Source organism: Capra hircus, chromosome 24 (genome assembly GCF_001704415.2).
Source record: "Capra hircus breed San Clemente chromosome 24, ASM170441v1, whole genome shotgun sequence".
NCBI classification, from domain to species: domain Eukaryota; kingdom Metazoa; phylum Chordata; class Mammalia; order Artiodactyla; family Bovidae; genus Capra; species Capra hircus.
Genome location: NC_030831.1, coordinates 40,688,820 through 40,713,072, shown reverse-complemented (window position 1 = coordinate 40,713,072; position 24,253 = coordinate 40,688,820). Strand labels below are relative to the sequence as shown.

The following is a 24,253-nucleotide window of genomic DNA, read 5'->3' as shown; positions in this document are numbered from 1 at the left end:
TCAGAAGGATGGCCACAGACCCCTGGAGCCTCTTATTCCCTCAAAGTTGTGAGAATTCAACTGGAAACTGCCAATCATTTGGAAGATTAAGTTACACGATGGGAAACTAATGTTTTTTCAAGATTCTTTCAGGTCAAATCACGAGTTGACTGTTTGGTTTTCATGTATAATTATTCATGACTCAGAAGCTCAAGTCCTAACATCTGAATTATTTTTAAGTCATAATAACCTGTTTGCATCTCAAGTGGGGGAGCTGAAGCAGAGAGACATAAAATATTTGTCAAGTCACAGACTCAGTCAAGACCAGGATGGAGTTACTATAAACCCAAGCTCACCAGCCACATTTCTGCCTCATCCTGTCCGGGGAGGGAGGGAAAGACAGGATGAGCAAAGAGGACTTTAGGTCAGTGATGCTGTAACTGCAAGAAGCATGTCACTACACATTTGTCAAAACCCACAGGACACAAAACACCAATAGGGAATCCTCGTGTAAACTACGGACTTTGGGTGATAGTGATCTCTTTGTGCAAAATCATCCATCGTAACAAAAGTACCATGGGGTGGGAGCTGGGGGAGGGCCACACATGTGCGAGGACAGAAACATAAGACAAATCTCCGTACCTGCCTCTTTGTGTTGCTGTGAACTTAAAACTGCTCTAAAACATTGTCTTTTTGATTGGGAAATGCGTATCAATACTATGCATAAAGTGAAGTGAAGTCGCTCAGTTGTGTCCAACTCTTTGTGACCCTATGGACTGTAGCCTACCAGGCTCCTTCATCCATGGAATTTTCCAGGCAAGAGTCCTAGAGTAGGTTCTCATTTCCTTCTCCAGGGGATCTTTCCAACCCAGGGATCGAACCCGGGTCTCCCGCACTGCAGGCAGACACTACCAGCTGAGCCACCGGGGAAGCCACTATGCATAAACTAGTGGTTTCTCCAGGGGTCACGTGTGGATGTGAGAGCTGGACTGGGAAGAAGACTGAGCACCGAAGAGTTGATGCGTTTGAACTGTGGTGTTGGAGAAGACTCTTGAGAGTCCCTTGGGCTGCAAGCAGATCCAACCAGTCCATTCTGAAGGAGATCAGCCCTGGGATTTCTTTGGAAGGAATGATGCTAAAGCTGAAACTCCAGTACTTTCGCCACCTCATGAGAAGAGTTGACTCATTGGAAAAGACTCTGATGCTGGGAGGGATTGGGGGGCAGGAGGAGAAGGGGACGACAGAGGATGAGATGGCTGGATGGCATCACGGACTCGATGGACATGAGTCTGAGTGAACTCTGGGAGATGGTGATGGACAGGGAGGCCTGGAGTGCTGCGATTCATGGGGTTGCAAAGAGTCGGACACGGCTGAGCGACTGAACTGAACTGAACTGAACTGAGATGACTAATGAGAACCTACCATAGAGCACAGGGAACTCTCCTCAGTGCTCTGTGGTGACCTAAACAGGGAGGAAATCCAAAAAAGAGGGGATGGATGCAAACATAGCTGATTTGGGCTTCCCTTGGTGGCGCCATGGTAAAGAATCTGCTTGCCAAGCAGGAGACATGGGTTCCATCCCTGGGTCAGGAAGATCCCCTGGAGGAGGCAATGGCAACCCACTCCAGTATTCTTGCCTGGAGAACCCCATGGACAGAGGAACCTGGTGGGCTACAGTTCATGGGGTCACAAAAGAGTGGGACATGACTTAGCAACTCAACAACAACATAGCTGGTTCACTCCGCTGTATAGCAGAAATGAATACAACATTGTAAAGCAAACTATACACCAATAAAAGTTAATTTAAAAAAATAAAAAATAAAAAGTTGTCTTTTTTTTTTAATTAGTATCTCTATCTAGAAAGATAAAGGCTTCAGAACCCCAATCATAGGGCCTGGCCCCATCATTTGTTCTGTCTCTGTGTCAGAATCCAGACAGAGTCACTGAGCAGGGACCCTAGCCCTCCAGCCCACCTCCTGCCAGCTAAGGCCACAGAGCATTAAGGGGCACAGAGCGTGATGGGGAAAGGGCACCGACAGCCATTCTAGCATCAGGTAGGTTCTCCTGCCTGCCTGCCTGCCCTTTCTCCAGAGTCACCCTTTACCAAAGGAAGGCGCGTCTTTCTAGTACAAAGACATCCACGCTTCAAAGAAACGACGTGAGCTGTGACTGTCAAGGAAAGGAAGCCTTCTTTTAATGATGAATCAAACCCCAGCCACTTTCTGTAGTGCTCTATGACTTCCCCTGTTGTATCCACATTTCATTTAAAAGTAAAACAGTGTACTAGAGAGAGAACAGTTTAGCCCTTGTAGAATGTTATAAAATCAGATATATTATACATTTTTAATGACCACACAACTTCCTTCCCTTGACCATAGAGAACTCACTTTAGAGCGAAAACTTGGAGAAATTAAAAATATATATATATACCAGTAAATAATAATGCAAAAAATACTTTTAAATTTACTTAAATGTAGTGATTCTTTTTTAGCAAATATAGTCACACTCAAGTATGACATTAGCTGGAAATAAAACAATCATCAAACAAGTAAAAGTGCGGCCATTTCTGGCACTAATTCTTTTCAATATAATTTTAACGCTTTCTAAATTTTTCAAATTATACAGGAAAAATTTACAAATAAAAATCCATCAGATTTAGTTTAGAGTCTATTTATATTACACAGTAAAACAGTTAATATCCATTTTATCAAACATTTCTTCATAAAGCAATGTTTCCAATAAAAGTCAATCCCAACAAAATATTAATATTTTATCTTAACAAAAACATGTATTGTTTTAGTTTGCTGCTGCCTCAGTTTCAAGTAGCATATACTTCTCTCTTTTACATCCACAGGAAAATCTGAAATTTTCAGAAATTGATGTAGTTATTTTTGAAAGTATGTCCACAGTTCTTTATTCCCAGAGGTAAAACACCAGAGTTCAATACACAGATTCACACACATTTACCAGAAAAACAGCATGCTTTTCTAACCCTAACCCTCTATTTATAATACCTTATAATTTGGGGTGCCTATTATATTACATTCCTATAAATTAATGAGAAGCAGTATAGATTTGCCATGGTTTTATAACTTATAACAAAATATAATTAATTGTATTAAATCTACATCACTTTAAACTTGACTAAACTGCTTTTTGCAATCTGTCATATAATTTCTTTGTACTGTTTTTAAATCTTTTCCTCAAAATGAAAATTAACACACTTGAAATTAAAAATGGTTAGAACTTTTCTGATAGAAAGTAAGGCTGATTTGAATGACAGCTTTGATTCATATGACAGATATTTTTCACTCACTAATTAGGTTAAATTTTTAAGGTTTGACCCAAAAAAAGTGTGTATATATGTGCATATTTACATATACATGTGTATATTTAAAGCCTGCATTGACTAAAGTATATTAAATGAATATTATTTGCTTTCAGAACAACTTCTGAATATTTCTCTAATTTTGCTTAAACAAAGTACCTTTAAAAAACAACAGGTGTAATCCACTCAGTTTACTTCCCAGCAAATGGGAAGGTGCAGGACTGGACAATAAATCCTTTAGAGACTAACTGGCTTCCAATTTTTTGCTCTGAACCATTTTGGGAATGAAAGTAATCAAGCTGTCAACTTAATAATACAGGTCAGTAAGCATAATTTCTGTTGCTAAGAATTAAAATAGAATTAAAATACAGAGAATTAAACTTTCAATCTTATACATATTTTTTGTTGCAGAGAAGTCTGATAAGTCATCACTGAAAGACTCTCAGGTTCAAACATATTATAACAGGATAATATTCTATGGAAAAATAAAATGTAAATAATGAGCTCAGCAAGAAAAAGTAGGCAGGTCAAATTTCTCTCAATTAAAGAAAAGCATGTTCATGGAGTTTTAAATGGCCAATGGACAGTATCAAATCCCTTTGGTATTTATATTCTGTCTCTGATGGATGCCTTTATAAGATTTTGTAAAAGTCAGTAATTACCACAGGTGATAAATTCTCTCCTTCTTGACTATATGAACATATGATGCAATTTTTTTTTTCAGATGTGAATTTATCAACGTACAAGGAAGTGTCTGATTATTTTTAATTCTCTGAACACATAAGCTCCACAGATCTTGGAACTTACTGGCACTGGCTCCCGGTTCAGGGAAAACACTTCCCTAAAATAAGATTTTATAAAGCAAGAGCTAATGGCAACCCACACCCCTATATTCTTGCCTGGAAAATTCCATGTACAGAGGAGCCTGGCGGGCTACAGACCCTGGACTTGCAAAGAGTCAGATGCAACTGAGTACAACAACAACAACAGCAACAAATCCTTGTTTTGTTTCTGACTTTTACCTGTTGTGCCAGTGACATGACAACCGAGTCTCCAGAATGAAGCCCACCCAGTGACTGGAAAGTCCTGCTGAGAGCTGGGGTTCTCCTCTGGGCCTTCATTCTGTCATTCAGGGGCCACTGCCCTGTCTACCTGAAACGTCCACCCACCCTCCTGGATTCCCAGCCGACCAATCAAAGGGACACAAAGAGATCCAGAGGTTCAAGACAGAAGCAGGTTACGATCACGGGGTGTTCAGAGTGACTGCCTCCAACGTGAAGAACTGGCAGGCTCTGTGTCTTGGTGGTTTCAGACTCAGGCTGCTCAAGGTCAAACACCAGCTTTACCCTTGCAATTTGCCTAAGATGAACCACGTTGCTTAGTCTCTGAGCTTATTCCCCAGCCTATAAAATGGGGTCCCTTATGTGCTTATCAGCATTAAACCAGGTGATACATATAAAATGCACTTAGAATAATGCCTAGACACTTTAAGTATTCAATAAGCATTAGTTGTCCCTTTGTTGTAATATAATCTTTTTACCCTTAAGTACTGCTGTGCTGATTAGAAATAAAGCCGATAAATGCACCCACAAGTGCCTGACAGGCAAGGCAGTGGTTATGCTTTCACACTCACCGCTGGGACCAATACTCTGTCCTGTCTTCACCCTTCAGAGGAGAAACAGGAAGCCAAGCAGGCTGACCTCCTTAGGAAGAGGCCTGATGGCCCAGAAGATAAAAGAAGATGGCTCATCTTCTTTTAAAACCCACCCATTATAGGAGATGGAGATGAAGGGGGAAAGAGGAAAAGGAAGAAAAGAAGCCCCAGGGCTGTGACACCAAGCGTGGGGATAAACAAGAAGTTATTCTTATTTGCAAAGCAGAGACAGAGTCACAGGTAACGAGAGCAACCATATGGACACCAAGTGGGGAGAGGGGGCCGGATGAATCAGGAGACGGCAAGACATACACACACTACTGTGTATAGAACAGCTAACTAATGAGAACCTACTGCATACCGCAGGGAACTCTACTCAATGCTCTGTGGTGACCTACATGGGAAAGAAATACAAAACAGAGGGAATATATGTATACAAATAGCTGATCCACTTTGCTGTACAGCGGAAAGTAACACAACAATGTAAAGCAACTATGCATGCATGCTAAATCGATTCAGTCATGTCCAACTTTGCAACCACATGGACTGTAGCCCACCAGGCTCCTCTGTCCATGGGATTCTCCAGGCAAGAATGCTGGAATGGGTTGCCATGCCCTCCTCCAGGGGATTGTTCTGACCCAGGGATTGAACCCAGGTCTCCTGAATTGCAGGCAGATTCTTTACTATCTGAGCCACCAGGGAAACCCCAATGCACAGTTTATTTCAGCATAATTCTCCGCCATAATATTGCAAAAAAAAAAGTGATTCAAATAAGCCAACTACCTCACCCTTGTAAACTTCATATACCAAATATTCCTTTGCCATGATGACTCATTGGAGAGTGTTCAACCCTTCAAATACAGATCTGTGTGCTCTCTGTGTCTTTGTCCAATCTTAAAAGCAAATGCAATTTGTTCTAAAGGTGACTAACATCGATGTTCAAAGGCCTGTTCACCTGCACCTGGAGTGAAAAGTCTGAAATCCTCACTGACCTTCGTGGCATTTTGCCCAAGACCATGAGTGCACACAGACAAGAGCTTTGCAAAGGACTTTATACCCTTCACCTCCATCCAACCCCCAAATGCTAAACAGGATATTACAACAATACAATTCTTTCTAGAGGATTTGAAACCACGGAGATGAAAGCATTCACCCCTCCTCTGCTTGTGAAAGGTACAAAGTCTCTAATCCATTCATGTCATACAAGTTACTAAGAAGGGCTCCCCAGGTGGCACTAGTGGTAAAACCCACCTGCCAATGCAGGAGACAAAAGAGACGTGGGTTCAGTCCCTGGGTTAGGAAGATCCCCTGGAGGCGAGCATGGCAACCCACTCCAGTACTCTTGCCTGGAGACTCTCACGGACAGAGGAGCCTGGGGGGCTACAGTCCATAGGGTTACAAAGAGTCAGACATGACTGAAGCAACTTAACATGCATGTACTAAAAAGCTGAGTACTTTTCCTTCTAATTTACTATTTTAGAGGCTATAAACTACCACTGCTGGGTTATGCCAACTTCACAATAACTTTTAACACCAAAAATGAGAAACTGTACCAAATACTTGTCATTTAGTCGCTAAGTCAGCACACTTAAAAATGACGACTTGTGCTTTGGGCCCCAGAGGCTCTGAACGGATGGAGTCCTCTGGGTCCATGAAGAGCTGTACCCACTGTCTGTGCCACATCCTGAAATGCTGGGGCCTCAACTCCAAAACACTCCATCAAGTGACAGCGCCACCACTGCACCCACAGGATAGTTTCGGGAGGTAACTAACACATAAAGGACCCGCAGTATGCGGCACGTGATATTCATGTTCACTTTTCCCTTGCTCCTGGGAAGCCAGAGGACAGAGCAATAAGCTAATAAATTGGATCAGAAATGGAAGAAAACCTGGGGCTTGCAGAACCACACCCCTTGGGGTTTTCAGACCTAAAGGAAGCACACAGCTTCAAGGTTATCCCATGGTCACAGGCCTCTAAGAACAGGGCTACTGGTCTCACACACCAGGCACTGTGCTGTCCACAGGCTGACCAAGGGTGACACAGCATTGCTCTCCACAGATGAAGAAACCAGCCTTGGAGAGGCCAGGGGACTGTCCCAAGGGATGAATGACACAGCCAGGGTGACTCAGGTATAAGCAGCCTATCAGTCCCTCCAGAATACACCCCGGGACACAGTCGTTTGTAAGTCTCTTTGCAGAGCATCTGTTATCACAGGCACTCTCTGAGGCCAGCCTCTGAACCACAGCATCCCAGAATGACCCTCTTTACAGATAAGGAACTGAGCTCCCCGAGTTCAACGGCTTCCCCTCGGAGGATGGCCAGTGGCTGGAGGGGGCCTTGAACGCAGGTCTTGCAATCCCATATTTCCTTTTTTCATGCGCCAGTGATTTCTCAACTGTGCTCTGCAAAGAAGCATCTCAGGACACAGGCCCCAGGGCCTGGCAGAGCCCTGTGTGGGGTCCCGTTTCTGCCCTCTCCTTGTGCCCACGTCTACCCTTTGCAACGTGGCCCAGCCGCCCCACACATCAAGGGGGAGGTATGTTTCCCCACCCTGGATACCAGGCTAGCCGTGTGACTGTGACGAGAGGTGAGGCAGGAGTGACGATGTGCCCTCCCCAAGAGTAAGTCAAGAGGCCTTGGCACCCTCTGCTCTCTCTCTGGAAGCCCTGCCTGCAGAGGACCCCAGGGAGGAGAGCCCAGCCATCCCAGCCAAGGCCAAACCTAGACCAGCCTGCAGCCAGCCAACCCTAGAGTGTCAAGAGAGGCCAGCCAAGGTCAGCTGAGTAGAGACACAGACAGAGAGCATACAATCCCAGTTCAGACCAGCAGGCACGCTCCCCATCCATAGAACACAGAAAACAGTGGTTTGCACCAGCGATCCCCAACCTGTCTGGCAGCAGGGACCAGCTATGTGGAAGACAATTTTTCCACGGACCTGGTGGACAGGACACCTGGGGGCGTCCAATACTTTGGCCACCTGATGAGAAGAGCCAACTCATTGGAAAAGACCCCGATGCTGGTAAAGATTGAGGGCAGGAGGGTAAGGGGTCAACAGAGGACAAGATGGTTGGTTGGATGGCATCACCAACTCAATGGACATGAGTATGAGCAAGCTCTGGGAGATGGTAAAGGACAGGAAAGCCTGGCGTGCTGCAGTCCATGGGGGCGCAAAGAGTTACACACGACTGTTGCTGCTGCTGCTGCTAAGTCGCTTCAGTCGTGTCTGACTCTGTGCGACCCCATAGACGGCAGCCCACCAGGCTCCCCCGTCCCTGGGATTCTCCAGGCAAGAACACTGGAGTGGGTTGCCATTTCCTTCTCCGGTGCATGAAAGTGAAAAGTGAAAGTGAAGTTGCTCAGTCATGTCCAACTCTTAGCGACCCCATGGATTGAAGCCTACCAGGCTCCTCCGTCCATGGGATTTTCCAGGCAAGAGTACTGGAGCGGGGTGCCATTGCCTTCTCCGACACACAACTGAGCGACTGAAAAACAATGGCAGGGGGTAGGCGGGGAGGGTGAGTCATGGCTTCAGGATGATTTAAGCACATTACATTTATTGTGTACTTTATTTCTATTATTATTACATCAGCTCTACCTCATATCATCAGGCATTAGATCACTGAGGTCGGGGTCCCCTGGTTTCTGCCATCAGCTTTGGGGGCATCTGTTACAGGGTAGTAGTTCATCAAACACTTATTTCTCCAATTTGAAGGGTCACTTTTTAAACCTGCCCACAACAAATTTTGTTAACCAAGAGATATTTATGCTTTTCTACCAATGTAAGATTTTATTTAACTAAAAAACATGGTGCTTTGAAAAGTAAGTTGAGAAACTACTGAGCTCAGCTCTAATACACTCCCTGCCTCCTCTTGCACTCATGTTCTTCACTGTTAGTGAGCTGAGACTGTTCTTCGTGTCACTAGGATGTAAAGAAATGCACACACACAAAAGCTGCCTTTGGAACACTGACTCAGACGCTAAGACTTTGGACCTCATTTATTTTCTGCTATCACCACCCAGTTCCAAGAGATTCAATAAATTTATCATGATACATAAAACACAGGAAGATAGAATAAGGGGAGACAAGTGCTTCCCAGGTGGCCCTAGTGGTAAGGAACCCGCCTGCCAACACAGGAGACTTAAGAGATAGTGGTTCCATCCCTGGGTTGGTAAGATTCCCCTGGAGAAGGGCACAGCAACCCACTCCAGTACTCTTGCCTGGAGAATCCCAAGGACAGAGGCTAAAATCCATGGGGTCACAGAAGCAACTTAGCACAAATGCACAAGATAAGTGAGGAGGAGACTAAGACCCAAGAAAAGGAACCAGAATTCAGGTTCTATTACAGAGATGGTGGCTCTGGGCATTTTTCTGTTTTAGGCCCAGTCAACAGCTACTCCCTCCAGCTGGTAACAGAACCCACGTCTCCATGGAGCAGCCCCAGTTTCCACACTCTCACTCCCGTGGCTCCTGAGGGCTGACCCCATGCCTGGTCCAGTGTGCCAGCCAAGCAGGGCACGAGGTTAAAGTGGGAACAGGTGGTGTGAGCTGACTCCATGAACCACAGGGCAGGCGTGGTCTGTGCTGTTGGGGGAGGGACTATCTCTTTCCCTGGGGCTTGGGGCTGGAGGATTCAGCCTGTAACTCCTTAGAAACACCCAGGAAAGATGCTTAGAGAGAAAGGCTCAAGCCCCCAGGACCAACTGAGCCACCCACAGCCTTCTCTTTGCACGATCCAACAAATCCTGTTTGATGAAGTCCAGTTTGGCTGAGGTTTCCTGTTCAAAAAAGTTCTAACCCCTTCAGTCCACACATCTGAATCTGGCATCCTAACAGCCAACATAGAGAGGAAAACTTAATGAGTTATACAATTCACGTTGTCCACAAGAAGAAAGTACATCCATAAGGGAAGTCACACCTTCTCCTGGAAGTGAGACCCAGAAGGACAGCTCCCCAGAGGGTCATTCTAAAGATTCTGTGCTGTGCTTGTTTAGTCGCCCAGTCGTGTCCAACTCTTTTTGACCCCAAGGACTGTAGCCCACCAGGCTCCTCTGTCCACGGGGATTCTCCAGGCAAGAATACTAGAGTGAGTTGCCATGCCCTCCTCCAAGTCTAAAGACTCTACATAATGTAATAAAACACTCAGCATCTTCCTAACAGACCCCACACTCCACCTGGAATGCTTTTGCATGGAGCACACCTCAGTATAGGTGGACGGCATCAAGGCATAAATCAGGAAATGACAACCTGATTTTTCTGCATGGCTGAAGCAGCTTATCACACACTCGTCTGTGTGCACAGGGGCGGGTGCAGAAAGGAGACAGAAGACAATGCACACAGCCCGTGTTCAGGGGGCCTGGCTTTGTTAGGAACAGAGACAGCTTTACCCACCCAAAGCTCCCAGCAGTGATCTGAGCATTGATAGGTTTGAGAATACCATACCCTCTCGGCATGGTACCCAGGCTCAGTGGTAAAGAATCCACCTGCAATGCAGCAGATGCAGGTTCAGTCCCTGCATCAGAAAGATCCCCTAGAGAAGGAAATGGCAACCCACTTCAGTGTTCTTGCCTGGGAAATCTCATGGACAGAGGAGCCTGAAGGGCTACAGTCCACAGGGTCCTGAAAAGTGGGACACGACTGAGCAACAACAAACAGCATGGTACCCAGCACACAATGAATGCCCAGTATAAATCCCTGAAATAAGGCTTACCCGTGGTGCCAAGAGTTAAACAAAAAATATTAGCCTAAATGGTGTAGTTGCGGCAGACCTGGGTGGCAGCTATGGCTGGCAGCTTCTTCCCCAAGTATCGAGGGGAAAAAAGTGGGTTTTATCTGTGCACAGTTGAGCAGAGGCAGGAAGGAACAAAAGCTGAACAATCATAGGAAGCACCTAAAATCCTTCCAGCATCCCTGCTATACCCGCTTTCTTGTAACAAGCACCTTCCTGCTGTATGAGGCAGCATCTCAGATTGATCCACTGTTCGAGACATTTCTCCCATCCTCCTCTATCAAAAACGACCTATGGATGCAGGTCTCATTCCTTTACACCATGCTACCTGACATACTCAAGTGAACTCAGGTAACAATCCTCAGGCTCAGTATTTGGTGAGACCCTATAGATTCTTGAATCAAACGTCTTCATTTTAGGAGTGAGAGATCTGACATCTAAGGATGTCAACTTAGGGAGGTGACAGCGAGTTGGGGATGTCATACTTAAGATGACTTAATGAGCCACTGCTCCCAGACATGACATTTCAACAAGCACCTTTCTTTCTTGGTCGAAATGATGAGCTGGTGGAAATTTCAAGCACTCTAATAGAGGGGGATGCCCATTTTTGAGGTTAGGTAGTCTTTTAGGAACTTATTGCAATAAAAATGTCACGCTTTTGGTCCCTGCTCAGGGGACCCCTAAGGCCAATTATTCTCCAGTGACCATGTTTCAATGAACATCAGAGAGAAATAAAAGTGCTGGAAAATTATCTCCCCAGTATCACTGTGTCTCGTTACCGTCTCTGAATGAGTCATCTCAAATTTTGGCTCGCAGCTGCGAATATAGAGATCGAAAATGATCTGTGTTCTGATTCTCTGAAATATCTTTATTCTCTTATTATACCCTAAAAATTCCAGACTGATGTCACATTTACTGGCGTTCATCAGATTAAAAGATGGGTTGTTGCTGTTGTTTTAGTCACTAAGTCATGTCTGACTCTTCCCGAACCCCATGGACTGTAGCCCGCCAGGTCCCTCTGCCCATGGGATTCTCCAGGCAAGAATACCAGAGTAGGTTGCATTTCCTTCTCCAGGGAAATCTTCTGGACCCAGGGATCGAACTTGAATCTGCTGTATTGACAGGCAGGTTCTTTACTGCTGAGCCACCAGGGAAGCTCTGAAAGATGACTACAAAGCAGCTTGGTTTCTATAAAACACCAAGTTTCATAATTCATTTTCTCTGCTGACACCAGAAGGCCTCTGCTTCCTAAGAGAAACAGTCTCCAGTCAATTACAGTATGGTACGTGAAACTTCACATCATGATCTGCCAGTGCTTTCTTAACACTAGTCAGAAAAGACGTGATAAATTTTCCAAAGGGCAGGGTCTCTGAGTCCCTGCTAATGTCCTGCCAGTACTCTTTCAACTTTAGCGAGTATGAAGATCTCGGGGTCCGGGGTGTTTCTTTACCAGTTTCGGTGGCCCCTTCCAGAGGCTGTGACTCAGTACCTGTGCAGGGCTAGGAATCTTCATTTTTTGTTTTTTTTTTTTTTAAGAAGAGCTTCGGGGGAATCCAATGCAGGTGTCCAGAACTGCCTTCTGGAACTAAGCAGTGCTGGCTTTTCATGGTGCCAATTCTGAGGGGTCATTTTGTAATTCTCAGGGTTTCTTTTTCTTTTAAAATATAATATTGGCCTTATGTTTATAACATACATATTTTTTGAGCACTTCTACAAACATCACCCATTGAGCGCCCAGGACACTCAAATATCAAAGTCTTGGACCCAGAGAAGTTTGAACCATATGAAACTGTCAATATACAAGGCTTTTTGACATAAAAGTAGGGAGCTTATGTGGTTACACCCATGGGATATGGGTGCCTCCCAACCTCATAGCACTGGTCTGCTTGTTTAGTCTTTACCATAATCCTACAAAGTGTTTTCCAGAAAACAAAACTGAGGCTCAAAAATCAAATACCATATCCAAGGCCACGCTGCTGTTCAGAAGTAGAAAGAGATTTCAAAATCAGGAACACCTGATCTGCTAGGGGGGAGGTCTCTGCCCTCTTTCCTCCCCTCCAGGACCCCATAGCCAATATCAGGCCATTTAATTAACAACACCTTCTACTGGTCCGAGCCCCACTGGGACTGGCCAGACCCCACTCCAAACTTTCCGAGGGTCAGCAACACAGGCCTCTCAGCCAGCTCCCCACAGGGGCTGGAAACAAAAGGGAGGGACTCTCTAAAAAGCCACCCGAACAGGATGAAATGGTCACTGACAAACAGAGACAACATAGCAAGGATCCCCATAACATACACACGGGACATGTGCCAATGGGTGACGATCGGGGAGACATCACACCACATTCAGACGCCCAGATGAGAAAAGTCAAGGAAGTGGAGAACACAAGTCATGAGACTGCTGTCAAAGCAGCCTCTTTTTATTAAGTTTCCTCGCTTGAGAATACGCCACAGTGAATGAAGAAGCAAGGAGAGCCTGCCTGCTGTACCGCAGACGAGCGATGGGAATGCGCGGGCTGAGCTCTAGGCAGGTGTGATCAATTTCATTCTATATCAGAAATAAAGCAGGAGATGATATCTATTACTCCCTGTCATGGCAGCTTCTTCCTGGTGATACACGTTTCTTTTAATACATCAGAAACTAAAATCAAATCATGCTTATCTACCACATAGTGAATTTCATTTTTTTTCTTAGAGATCAGTATAATACCAAAATTCTATTTTATGGCAGTAACTGATTTATACATTTTTATTACATATGATAAAAGTTATAGGCTCATTTTTACACATTTAATTGACAAAAGGTAACCTTTTTCCTTTAAATTTAGAAACTGAATCTCTATGTGCCTATTAATTTCTAAGGGTATCAAGCACCAAACCCACCGCCTGAGCACACGGTTAAGATTATTACAAATGCTTTTAAAAATCAAACTTCATAGAAAAAAAAATCAGCAGTAAGCAGAAGTAATTTCTGCTTTTTCTTCCCTACGAGAACTTTATTCAATCATTCACTCATTCAAAAATATGTTGCTGCTGCTGCTAAGTCGCTTCAGTCGTGTCCAACTCTGTGCGACCCCATAGACGGCAGCCCACCAGGCTCCCCTGTCCCTGGGATTCTCCAGGCAAGAACACTGGAGTGGGTTGCCATTTCCTTCTCCAATGCATGAAAGTGAAAAGGGAAAGCGAAGTTGCTCAGTCGTGTCCAACTCTTAGCGACTCCATGGACTGCAGCCCACCAGGCTCCTCCGTCCATGGGATTTTCCAGGCAAGAAAACTGGAGTGGGGTGCCATTGCCTTCTCCGCAAAAATACGCTAACTTCATTAACTTACTAGGTGACTGTTGTTGTTGTACAGTCGCCCGCTCATGTCCGACTCTTTGCGACCCTGTGGGCTGCAGCACGCCAGGCCTCCCTGTCTCTCACCATCTCCCAGAGTTTGCCCAAGTTCATGTTCATTGCATCGGTGTTGCCGTCCAGCCATCTCATCCTCTGTCGCCCTACTCTCCTTCTGCCTTCAGTCTTTCCCAGCATCAGGATCTTTTCCAATCAGCCGGCTGTTGGCATCAGGTAACCCCTTTGTCATGGCCAATGGGGCTGTGTAACTCAATAATGCTCTGAGCCATGCCGTGTAGGGCCGCCCAGGAAGCACGGGTCTTAGTGGAAAGTTCTGACAAAATGTGATCCATTAGAGGAGGGGATGGCAAACCACCCCAGTATACTTGCTATGAGAACCCCAGGAACTGTATAAGAAGAATATGTGATTACTAAATGCTAAACACTGCAACTTGATTCTATACGAGTATTTATTTTAAAAGAAATGCTTTAGACAACTTTATATTCGTATCTAGGGAGAATATCACAATGAGCCAACTTCAAACTTGTGGTTATGACGTTATTTAAAACATCTCAGACTAGACCAGAGAAGACAGATCAAACAGAAACCCTCAAAATGGACTGCAGGAAGGGCATGATCCAGCGCCTCCCCATCCCATCCACAGTCAGAAGCCCATGTTAGACCCTGCTGTGATTCCACCACTAGAATCAGGGAGAAGTACCAGGCCTCTGCCTTCCATGGTAACTCAAACTAAAACATATTCTCACAGTCTGCAATAAATCTGCTTTCTGCATATTGAATAGGAAAGAGATGAAAGGGAATCCTCAACCATCTGAAAACAAACGGATGCTCTATAAGTGTTTCTGTTCTGAGGCCCATAAAAACCACATGCTTTGCTTCTGCCTAGGCTGTTGTATTTTTAAATAAATCATTCTGTTAGATGCTAGCCCCCTCCTCCAAGGGAGAGTCTAAAAACTCTGTTTTGACAAGCCTCTGACAATTTGACCCTCATTCTCTCTCAGCTGCAGGTCCTGGATTCTTGACCATTACAGTTTCCCTCTCCTGCAGCCCCAGCATGAAAGTGAGATCCCTCCATCCAATCTTCCACCGTCCCTCTGCTTCCAACTCAGGGCCCAAACCTTTCACATCACAGACACAGTTTTTAAGGACTCGGGATTCTTCTCAGTTTTAAGCAGAAAAATGGACTAATTCAGGTAACACTCCAGTATTCTTGCCTAAGAAATCCCACGGACGGAGGAGCCTGGTGGCCTATAGTCCATGGGGTCGCAAAGACGTGTCCATGCAAATTTTAATGACTGCCTGCATTATATACCTGAACCAGCAATGTTGGGAAAGGGGTCTCCTGCAGACAGAAGCGAGGTGCCCACGCTCTTCGTATCTATGTCACACATCTACACGTGGCCACTTTTCTGGTCGATTACCAAAAGACTTGATGGAGAAAGTTCCATAAGCTACCCTAAACTCTTAGGTAGCTGCCAGATCATCTATTTCTCCCAGTGCCACTGCTATACACAGAATAGTGGCCACATAGGATACAGGCATGGAGAAGGAAATGCGACTCACTCCAGTAGTCTTGTCTGGAAAACCCCAAGGACAGAGGAGCCTGTGGGGCTACAGTCCATGGGGCCGAAAAGAGTCGGACACCACTGAGTACTCACACTGCTGTTGCTGCTTCTGCTAAGTCGCTTCAGTCATGACTGACTCTGTGCAGCCCCATAGACGGCAGCCCACCAGGCTCCCCTGTCCCTGGGATTCTCCAGGCAAGAGTACTGGAGTCGGGTGCCATTGCCTTCTCCAATGTGTGAAAGTGAAAAGTGAAAGTGAAGTCGCTCAGTCGTGTCCGACTCTTAGTGACCCCATGGACTGCAGCCCACCAGGGTCCTCCGTCCATGGGATTTTCCAGGCAAGAACACTGGAGTGGGTGCCCATTGCCTTCTCCAATGCATGAAAGTGAAAAGTGAAAGTGAAGTCGCTCAGTCGTGTCCGACTCTGTGCGACCCCATACAAGGCAGCCCACCAGGCTCCCCTGTCCCTGGGATTCTCCAGGCAAGAGTACTGGAGTGGGTTGCCATTGCCTTCTCCAATGCATGAAAATGAAAAGTGAAAGTGAAGTCGCTCAGTCGTGTCCGACTCTTAGTGATCCCATAGACGGCAGCCCACCAGGCTCCCCTGTCCCTGGGATTCTCCAGGCAAGAGTACTGGAGTGGGGTGCCATTGCCTTCTCCTCAGTACTCACACAAGATACAGCCAAAAAGAGGAACAAAGGAGAAATAAACACCACAGAGTCTGAAGTTGTCCCGGGGTCAGTTTTGAACTAAAACAAAGTGTATTACAACTAAAGCAGCAACTTCCACTGAAGAATTTCATTTGATGTGAACGAGTCATCACAGCAGGTGCAGGCTCCCTCCATACCTTGCCTTCCTTCAGCTCTAGGTGGACGCATCCAGGGAGCTGTGCGGGTGAGGCTAGGTGATACCCCTGCCTTCATACCCACTAGGCAGCTACACCTGCTGATAGGCTGGGGACAGCGGCCAGAGGAGCAGGGAGCTGGAGGCCTGCCTGCTGCATGGAAAGCATTCTGCCCGCCATGGAGTCTCTGAAAGTCTGCTGACAGCGTTTCAAGATAAATCCATTAAATGACATCAAAATCCATTTTGTTTACCTGGAGCGTTTAAGGATAGAGAAGCAGGGATGGTCTTTGGCAGAAAACAGAAAAACGAGGTGCTATCTTAGGAGACCCATAAGAGTACATTATCAGTACTTTATAAAGATCTATATTAAAAAGCTCTGCTCTTCTATTTGGAAATGAAGTTCATTTCTAAAGGCAAAGTGTCACATTCTCATATTAAAATTCCAAATTTTATGCACATTAATTCCTCATTCTTACCTAAGAAATTCCTTGTTTCTATTTCAGTAGATTTTGAAACTTTAAATAATTGGACAACTTTCCAAAGTACGGTAACTGTATCTTTCTGATCTTTGTCCACGATCACCCCTAATGCCTTCCACAATCCCCTAAAGGGGCTTTCCCAACAGTATTGCTCAATATCCACTTTGAATAGAAAGCATCATTCTAATAGGTGCACTGGGCTTTGTGCTTAATATAACAAGTCAACAAATATCTTCGAAACACAGTGTTAACCCATAGAAATTTCCAGTGGCTAATTTTCAGTGACTGCAAAATTTAATTAAAACTTTACATTGTGGTAAGTAAAATTAAAGGAAACTTTTTATCATTGTCATTTTACAACTGGCTGGATCCAATATCTTCTGCAGATAAGACCATTATTTGAAATGCCACGCTAAGAGGCTGAGAGTCACAACACCATCACATCAGCCTGTTTCGTAATTTGGGTTGTGTTCACAGTGGGGGTGGGGGTTACTAAGTGCGTGGATGTGAGTTTTAGTTGCATCTCCGGTACTTTCTGCTCTTGTCAAGGGAGGCTGAAAAGTGCAGGCTAAGAATCCCAGGCCTTTCAGAACTCACGCTCTGTCCAGCATCCCAAGCACCTGGAGGGTTAGTTCTAGCATCTACTGCTGTCCCCATGCTTCCAGCCCTACCCTGGACTTTCAGATTTTTATCCCTCTGGGTGGGGCCAGGAGTCTACCTGTCTACCTGTTCCTGAGTGATGCTCAGGCTGTTCATCCAAGAATGACTCTTTTAGAATAATGTTTCTCAAAAGGTGGCCAGAATCACCTGCGGATGCTTTGGGGGCCTGGACAAAAGAATCACCTCAGCCAGCCACAGAGACCAAGGTTGGGAAGGACCACTCCTGGTGACCTTTGAGCACACTTGGTTTGAGCAGCATGGGTATAAACGCAGCTCAGAGGAAGCACTGGCTCAACACTCCCAGGCCCAACCCCCCAGGCAACCTAAAGCCACCCAGGTGTAGGACGTCGGCCTGATCTTCCTGCACACTTGATCCTCTCTGGATCCTTAACCTGCACACAATCCTAACAAGATCTGCACACCTGTGTTCCTACACGTGAGCACACACAACCCCCTACCCTCCTCGGCCCGTGTTCTCTTTCCCTTCCCATGTTTCCACCTCTTCATCAGATCCTGACCTTGCCAGCTGGCCCCTGGAAGGCAGGGAGCCACAGGCTATGGGGGTGATGACTAAAACTTTCCTACTTCCCACCTAACACCAGCCCTACCTACTGTTTTCCTCCACTGAGTTTTTTCAGAGCAACGGAGTGAAAGCAGTCTTTCTGATAAGACTAAATGCTAAACCACTGGAGTATTTTAGGAACTGGAGAAACAGCATCCTCTTACGATGGGAGGTCTATGTTATCGTGCATCTTCCTTAAACTTCTCACTGATGAGTTTGAAAAATATAAGTAACGCAACCTTTTCTCACTTACCGAAGAAGCCAATTAACAGGCTGTAGTCCTAAAGATAAGAAGAAGCCTGAGAAAAGTTTGTGGGAAAGCTGGTTTTCAAAGAGAAGACTCCTAGAATTACAAAGCACAGTAGACACTGCCTTAAGAAATGTTATACTGTTGAAAAAGTATGTAAGCACTTATTAAAATGCCTGTCCCCTAACTGAAAACTATGTCTTAGGATATTCAGGTTGGACACACTCATTCTAGAAAACTAAACCTAAAACAAAAACTGAGAGAAACACTACTTAACCCAAAACAGTGCCTCTACTGAAACAGAAACATGCAGCCGATCAGTTCCTAGAATGGACAATTGTTATGAAACTATAAAATTTTTAAATAAAGCTACCAACATCCATAAAATTGTCAGAGAAATATCTAAATTCAAAAATCAACTTTTCCCAAAACAAAAGGCTGTGTTTCATTCATACAGGGTTTTACATCATCTGAAGATATAATTCAGATTACTTGCTCATTAGGGAAAGTCCATTTAGAATTACTCAAATTATATACACACTTATCTATATATCAATATACGTAAGTAACTTTTCTACTGAAAATCTGTGAATCAACCCTTTGAAAACATCAGACTAAAACCTGTGATTTTGCAGATCAGAACAATTGATTAAGCTCAAGCAATGCTTCTTCACATCCACATAACACTAAAAATGTAAAGTGATTTCTTGGTATATCTCTTTCATGCACAGTGATTTAAATTTGCAATCTTTTCATCACATCCATTATCAATCTCATTAAAGTAACATAAAAACGTAAAACGTCATGACTCTAGTTATCCGAAAAGAAAAAATAAAACAAACTGCTTAACAAATCTATTCACACTCTCTGTAAAGGGTACTGTAAAATCTTATATTTTGAAATTATTTTCAACTTATAGAAAAGTTGCAAAAATAGTACAAAGATTTCAAGTACATGTTTCTCCCACCTTCCCCTTGTGGGGACATCTGACTTAACTACTCAGAGTCCCAATTTTACTAATTCAACTACAGACTCCATTCAGATTTCAGCTGTTTCCCCCTTAATTGTCCTTAAAAGAGTATTTTAAAGAATACATTTCTTCAGGAAAGTTTCAAACTCACAAAATTATATTCAGGTTTAATCTGTTCTAAACACTGTAGTGGAAATCTGTTTGTATTTCTATTTCTGCAAACCAAGGCTGCTTACTAGAACTTATCACATCAATCTCATTATTATATAAAACCAAACACTTCCTTGATTAGTATATATGACCACCTGGCTTTTAAGAAAATGGGTCAAAGAAGAATGACTTGCCAGCTACTTGGCTTCTCACTATGGAAAAGACAATATTAAGCAGAAACAAAAATGATTTCACTTTCTGCCTTGCTTCTTACTTGCATACATTTTTGTAGAAGTTCTTCTGATCATACAGAGCCTAGATAGAAGGCAGAAACTGAGCCTCCAATATCTTGCTTAACAACTTAGAAATTGTAAAAATGGAAAGTGATGTTTAAAATGAAAAGTTTAGAGTAAATAAAAGGCCTCCTGAACAAAAAAAAAAAAAAACTAATTCTTTTCTGTTTTCTTCCAATATGTTTAGTTCCTATATCTAGCATCTAAATTATGTGCCGTACCCTCCAGAAATGATTAATCAGCAATCACATCAATTGTGAATGCATTCCAAAAGAGGGGAAACAGCAAAGTGTCTTGTGTACAAATCTTGGTTACAAAAAAAAAAAAAAAAAAACCTCTCCACTGATTACATAAAGCCTCCTGATTCAGTCCATTGGTTGCACTGAGGCTGAGAAAAATCTGTGGTGAAAATGTCAATTTCAAAAACTGGGACAATGCAAGCCAATCTAATGTCTGATAGTCCTTCCTCTCCCTCCCTTGTGTCAGCCAGTTCATGTACAATTTGAATGTCTGCAAATGATCAGAATTCACATCAGTCATTTATTCAACAAACGTGAGTGTCTGCTGGGTCTAGGGCTCTGTGTAAGTGTTTTATGGGAACTAAGAAGAAAAAATAACTCACTTTGCCCTCAAGCCACTTACAATCTACTTTCTCTGTCTCTAAAAGGATCCCCATGTCAGGTGACCAGCAGCCAAATATTTCAATTTCCAGAAGACTCATAAAGAGAAGTAAGTGTAGGTATCACTCATAACATCAGAATTAACTTTCCCAACATAAAAAAAAATTTCAAAAATGAAAAACTGACTTTTCCAAAGCATTAAGCACTTCCCACAGGTACTACCTAAAACCCAAAGTGGAGGGCAAAAGCATAATACACTGCAATTTATCTGATCCCTGCACACACAAAATTTGCCAACTTCAATTTTTCTTAAATTTCATCATTTCTAAGCATTCTCTGGGATACTGCCCTTCAGTTCTCCATACCAGGTTAACTCTGGCTTTCCAAATTAAAAAAAAAAAAAATGAAGGCACAGTTCAATTACTGGTAGGATAACAAACAAATAGAATGATGTACTTCCTCTGAAAGAAAAATCTGGATAAAATTTAGTAAAAGCAAAGTCTCTTTTGGTTTGACTATTAATTTACATAAGCATTAACAAGGACACAGGTCAGTACTACTTAGGCTGAAGTTCCTTTTAATGATGAGAAACTGATCATTTAAATAAGCTACATAAATAGTTCCCCACCTCCACCCCAATCCCTTACCCACTTCTTGAAAATCCATCCAAACGCTTTCTCGCGCATCTTAACTTGAAACAAATCCCAGGCAGGGAGCTATGGATCTTAATAAAGAGAAAACCATCACTGAGGCCCTCATCCTTGGCTTCTAACACTAATGAGTTACAAGGCTCTAAAACTAGCGAGTCTACTCCATAACTCACCAGTAAAAAAGAACGCAGGCCAAAATCGGCATCAATTTTATAGCAGACAGCAGTGGATCGTTTTGTTAAGTCCTCTGGCGCACGTGCAATTACCACACAGTGAAGGGCATATTAAACTTCGGGAAAGGGTGTTTCTGCATTGAAACTGACAGCACACAGCGAGCAGCCAGCTCCACGCTGGGCTTCCTTGGAGTCCAACTGTGGTCAAGGGTCTTGGGGCTCAGCAACACGGGGCATGGCCTCTGCGCCTGCGTGTCCCCCAGGCTCCAGGAAGTAAAGATGTAAGTTTCCACCGGTCGGAAGGCCAGACGGAAAAGTCTCCAACGTTTTAAAATATGTGTTTTACCATCAGTGAAATTCTCCCTCATCAAATTTTAAAAAAAAGAAAAATTCAACTTACTCATTCCTCCCGAATAAACACAGAAACCTATTTTGGAGCCCAAGTTCAAGGCCAAATAACAGGCTTTTTATTAAAAGGAAAAAAAGCCCAGTTCCACCATTCTACATAGACCTTAATGAAACTGACACACACGCGAGAAAGTGTACAAGTGTGCAGGTGTGCAAGCGTTGGCTGTCCATCCACGTGTGTGCTGCAGGTAACACCAGGCGGGGTTCGCGCCGCTCCTGATCCCCAAATCCCGGCCACCCGTCCTCCCACACGGAGCTCTCCGGGCTCCGACTGCAGGCTCGCAGCGGGCACCTCCCCGCACTCCCTTTCCTGCCCACCCCCGGCCGCGGGCCGCGGGTCGGGGTGACCGCTGCCCCTAGCCGGGTGCTCCGGGGGCCAGAGGTGCGGAGGAAGAGCCCGGCGGGCCAGAGCCGCGGCTGACTGGACCCTGGGGCCCGATCCTCCTGCCGCCGGGCCGCCGATCACCCTGCTGGAACCTGCGAGGCCGCCGCCTCGGCTCTCCCTGGCAGCCTCCCGAATGCCAGTACAAGCGGAGGTCACGGCCTCGGCGGGCTGGGCGGAGGCGGGAGGGCCGAGAACTGGAGATTGCCGCCGCCGGGTCCACCGATCGCGCGGGCGCAGCGGGCACGGCGACCCGGCCCGGCAGCCGCTCGCGGCGAGAAGGACCGCGCAGCGCCCACGCCCGGCGGCCGGCGGCTGCAGCTCCCAACTTCAGGCAAAGTTTTCTGCTGTTGCTCCCGGAGCCGACCGGGGACTCCGAGTGGCGCCGTCTTCGCGGACACGCGCCCAGGCCGCGGAGGGGCGGGGGCGGAGATGAGAGCCTGACTCCCGGGGGCTCCTCCGCTCTGCCGGCCGGAGCGTTAGGTGCCCACCCTCCCCGCCAGCCCCGCTCCCGCGCCGGGGACTGGAAGACGCGGTGCTCATCCCGCCGTGCCCCCTGCCCGGCCTCGCCGTCCACCGCTCGGGCTCTCCCACCCCGGAGCTGCCGGTGTCCAGAGCCCCCCTCCGGCCGCGCGCCCCAGGCCCCTGCAAGCGAGGCCCCGCTTACCTGAAAACGAGTCCCCCGCCGCAGTTAGCAAAAGTCCGGTCAAAGTGACCAGGCAAGTCCCAAGTCGGCTCATGGTGCCGAGTGCGCCCCTGGCCGCTCCCCGGCGGCGCTGGGTGGGCGCGAGGGCGGAGGGTGGCCAGGAGCTGTGCCTCCAAGGCGGCGAGAAGAGGGTGAACAGCCAAAACCAGAATCAGACGCTCCGAGTGCCAACAGTTGCAGAAGTCCCAACTCCGGCGGCTCTCGGGGCCTGGGGGCGAGGGGCCAGGGTCCCCCTGCCCTGTCGCCGGCCCCGCTCGAAGCTGGCGCGGCTGCGAAAGGGAGCGGAGGGCGCGCCCGCGGAGCCAAAATCCGCCCTCCGTGCCGGCGGCTGCGCTGGCTTGGTTCTTCTTCCTGGGCTCGGGACCCGAGCCTCCGGCGCCGCGGTGCCCGGGGCCGGGGCCGGGGCCGAGGCCGCGCGCGTCCCGCCCGCCGCCTCTGCGCGGGCAGCCGAGCCAGCCCCCGGGCGGCGGCGCGCCGATGGCCGAGCCCGCGCCGGCTGCGCGCGGGGCTCCTGCTCCCCGACTGACTGGCGGGGCCCCGCAGGCCGGCTGAAGGGAGCGCCCACGTCACGGCCGCCCGGCCGCCGCGGCCCGCTAGAGGGCGTGAGCGCCCGGCCCCGCCGGGCCGCACTCGGTGCTCGGCGGCCGCGGCGCCTCCGGGGGAGCCGGGCGGGGGGCGGCCGCGGGGACGGCGTCACCGCGCCGGGAGCGGCGGCCGGGCGGTGCCACTCGCTCCCTCCCGCCCGCTCCCTCCCCGGCCCCGGTTTCGCGGCAGGGTTCCGGGAGGGTGACCGCTCCGGGGCCGCGCCTGGACCAGAAGTTTGTCCCGGGTCACGGGCCGCCGGGAGTTGGCGAGCGGGGCAGGAGAAACGGCGGCTCCTATCCCGGCGCCGGACGGCAGGGTCGGCGGGCAGGGCCGGCGGGGCCGGGAGTCGTCGGGACGGCGCTTCCCGGCGGCTGCGGGCCGGGCGAGCCGGCAGATCCGGGGCGCTGCGAAGGGTTGCGGGTTCTCCGCGACTCGAAGTTGGCAGGCGCCCGGGCGGAGAGCGGCGGCCGCGGGCACCGAGACCCAGCAGCGGCCGCGCGGGACACACGCGCCCCGGAGCCCGGCACCCGCCGAGCGGGACGCACCGGGCCGCTTCATGTTGTCCCCGCCGACCCGGGGTCGGGGGCTGGGGGACCCCGAGCGAGCCGCCGGCCGTGGGCGGGAGGCGGTGGTCACACCGAAACGAGGGGTCGGACCTACGGAACCTGTGATTTCCGTATCTGGTGCAAAGTGTTGGGAAACGCCGGAGGAGGAGGCGTGGGGAGTGAATCGAATGATGTCTGGAAATATATAATTTACCGTTTGGGGTCTGGAATGCCTATTTGATTAAGTGGATAAAAAAGCTTCTAATGCTTCAGTAAAGAGGTTCACTTTGTAAGATTGCAAAAAAAAGTGGGGGGGGGGGACAGGGGGGAGAACTATTTCTGTTTTCCTCTGAATAGACACAGGGAGCCA

At 47.0% G+C, this 24,253-nt stretch overlaps 1 protein-coding gene across 7 annotated transcripts in view; it reads right to left on the bottom strand.

Moving 5' to 3' along the window:
• PTPRM (protein tyrosine phosphatase, receptor type M) overlaps nucleotides 1–23,189 on the bottom strand; it is a 654,986-nt gene extending 631,797 nt beyond the window's left edge. For all 7 annotated transcript variants that reach the window (XM_018039452.1, XM_018039446.1, XM_018039449.1 and 4 more), the window contains exon 1: nucleotides 22,715–23,189. In XM_018039452.1, the coding sequence (XP_017894941.1) occupies nucleotides 22,715–22,787 (73 nt within the window). In that variant the 5' untranslated portion in view covers nucleotides 22,788–23,189. The remainder of the gene's footprint in view (nucleotides 1–22,714) is intronic.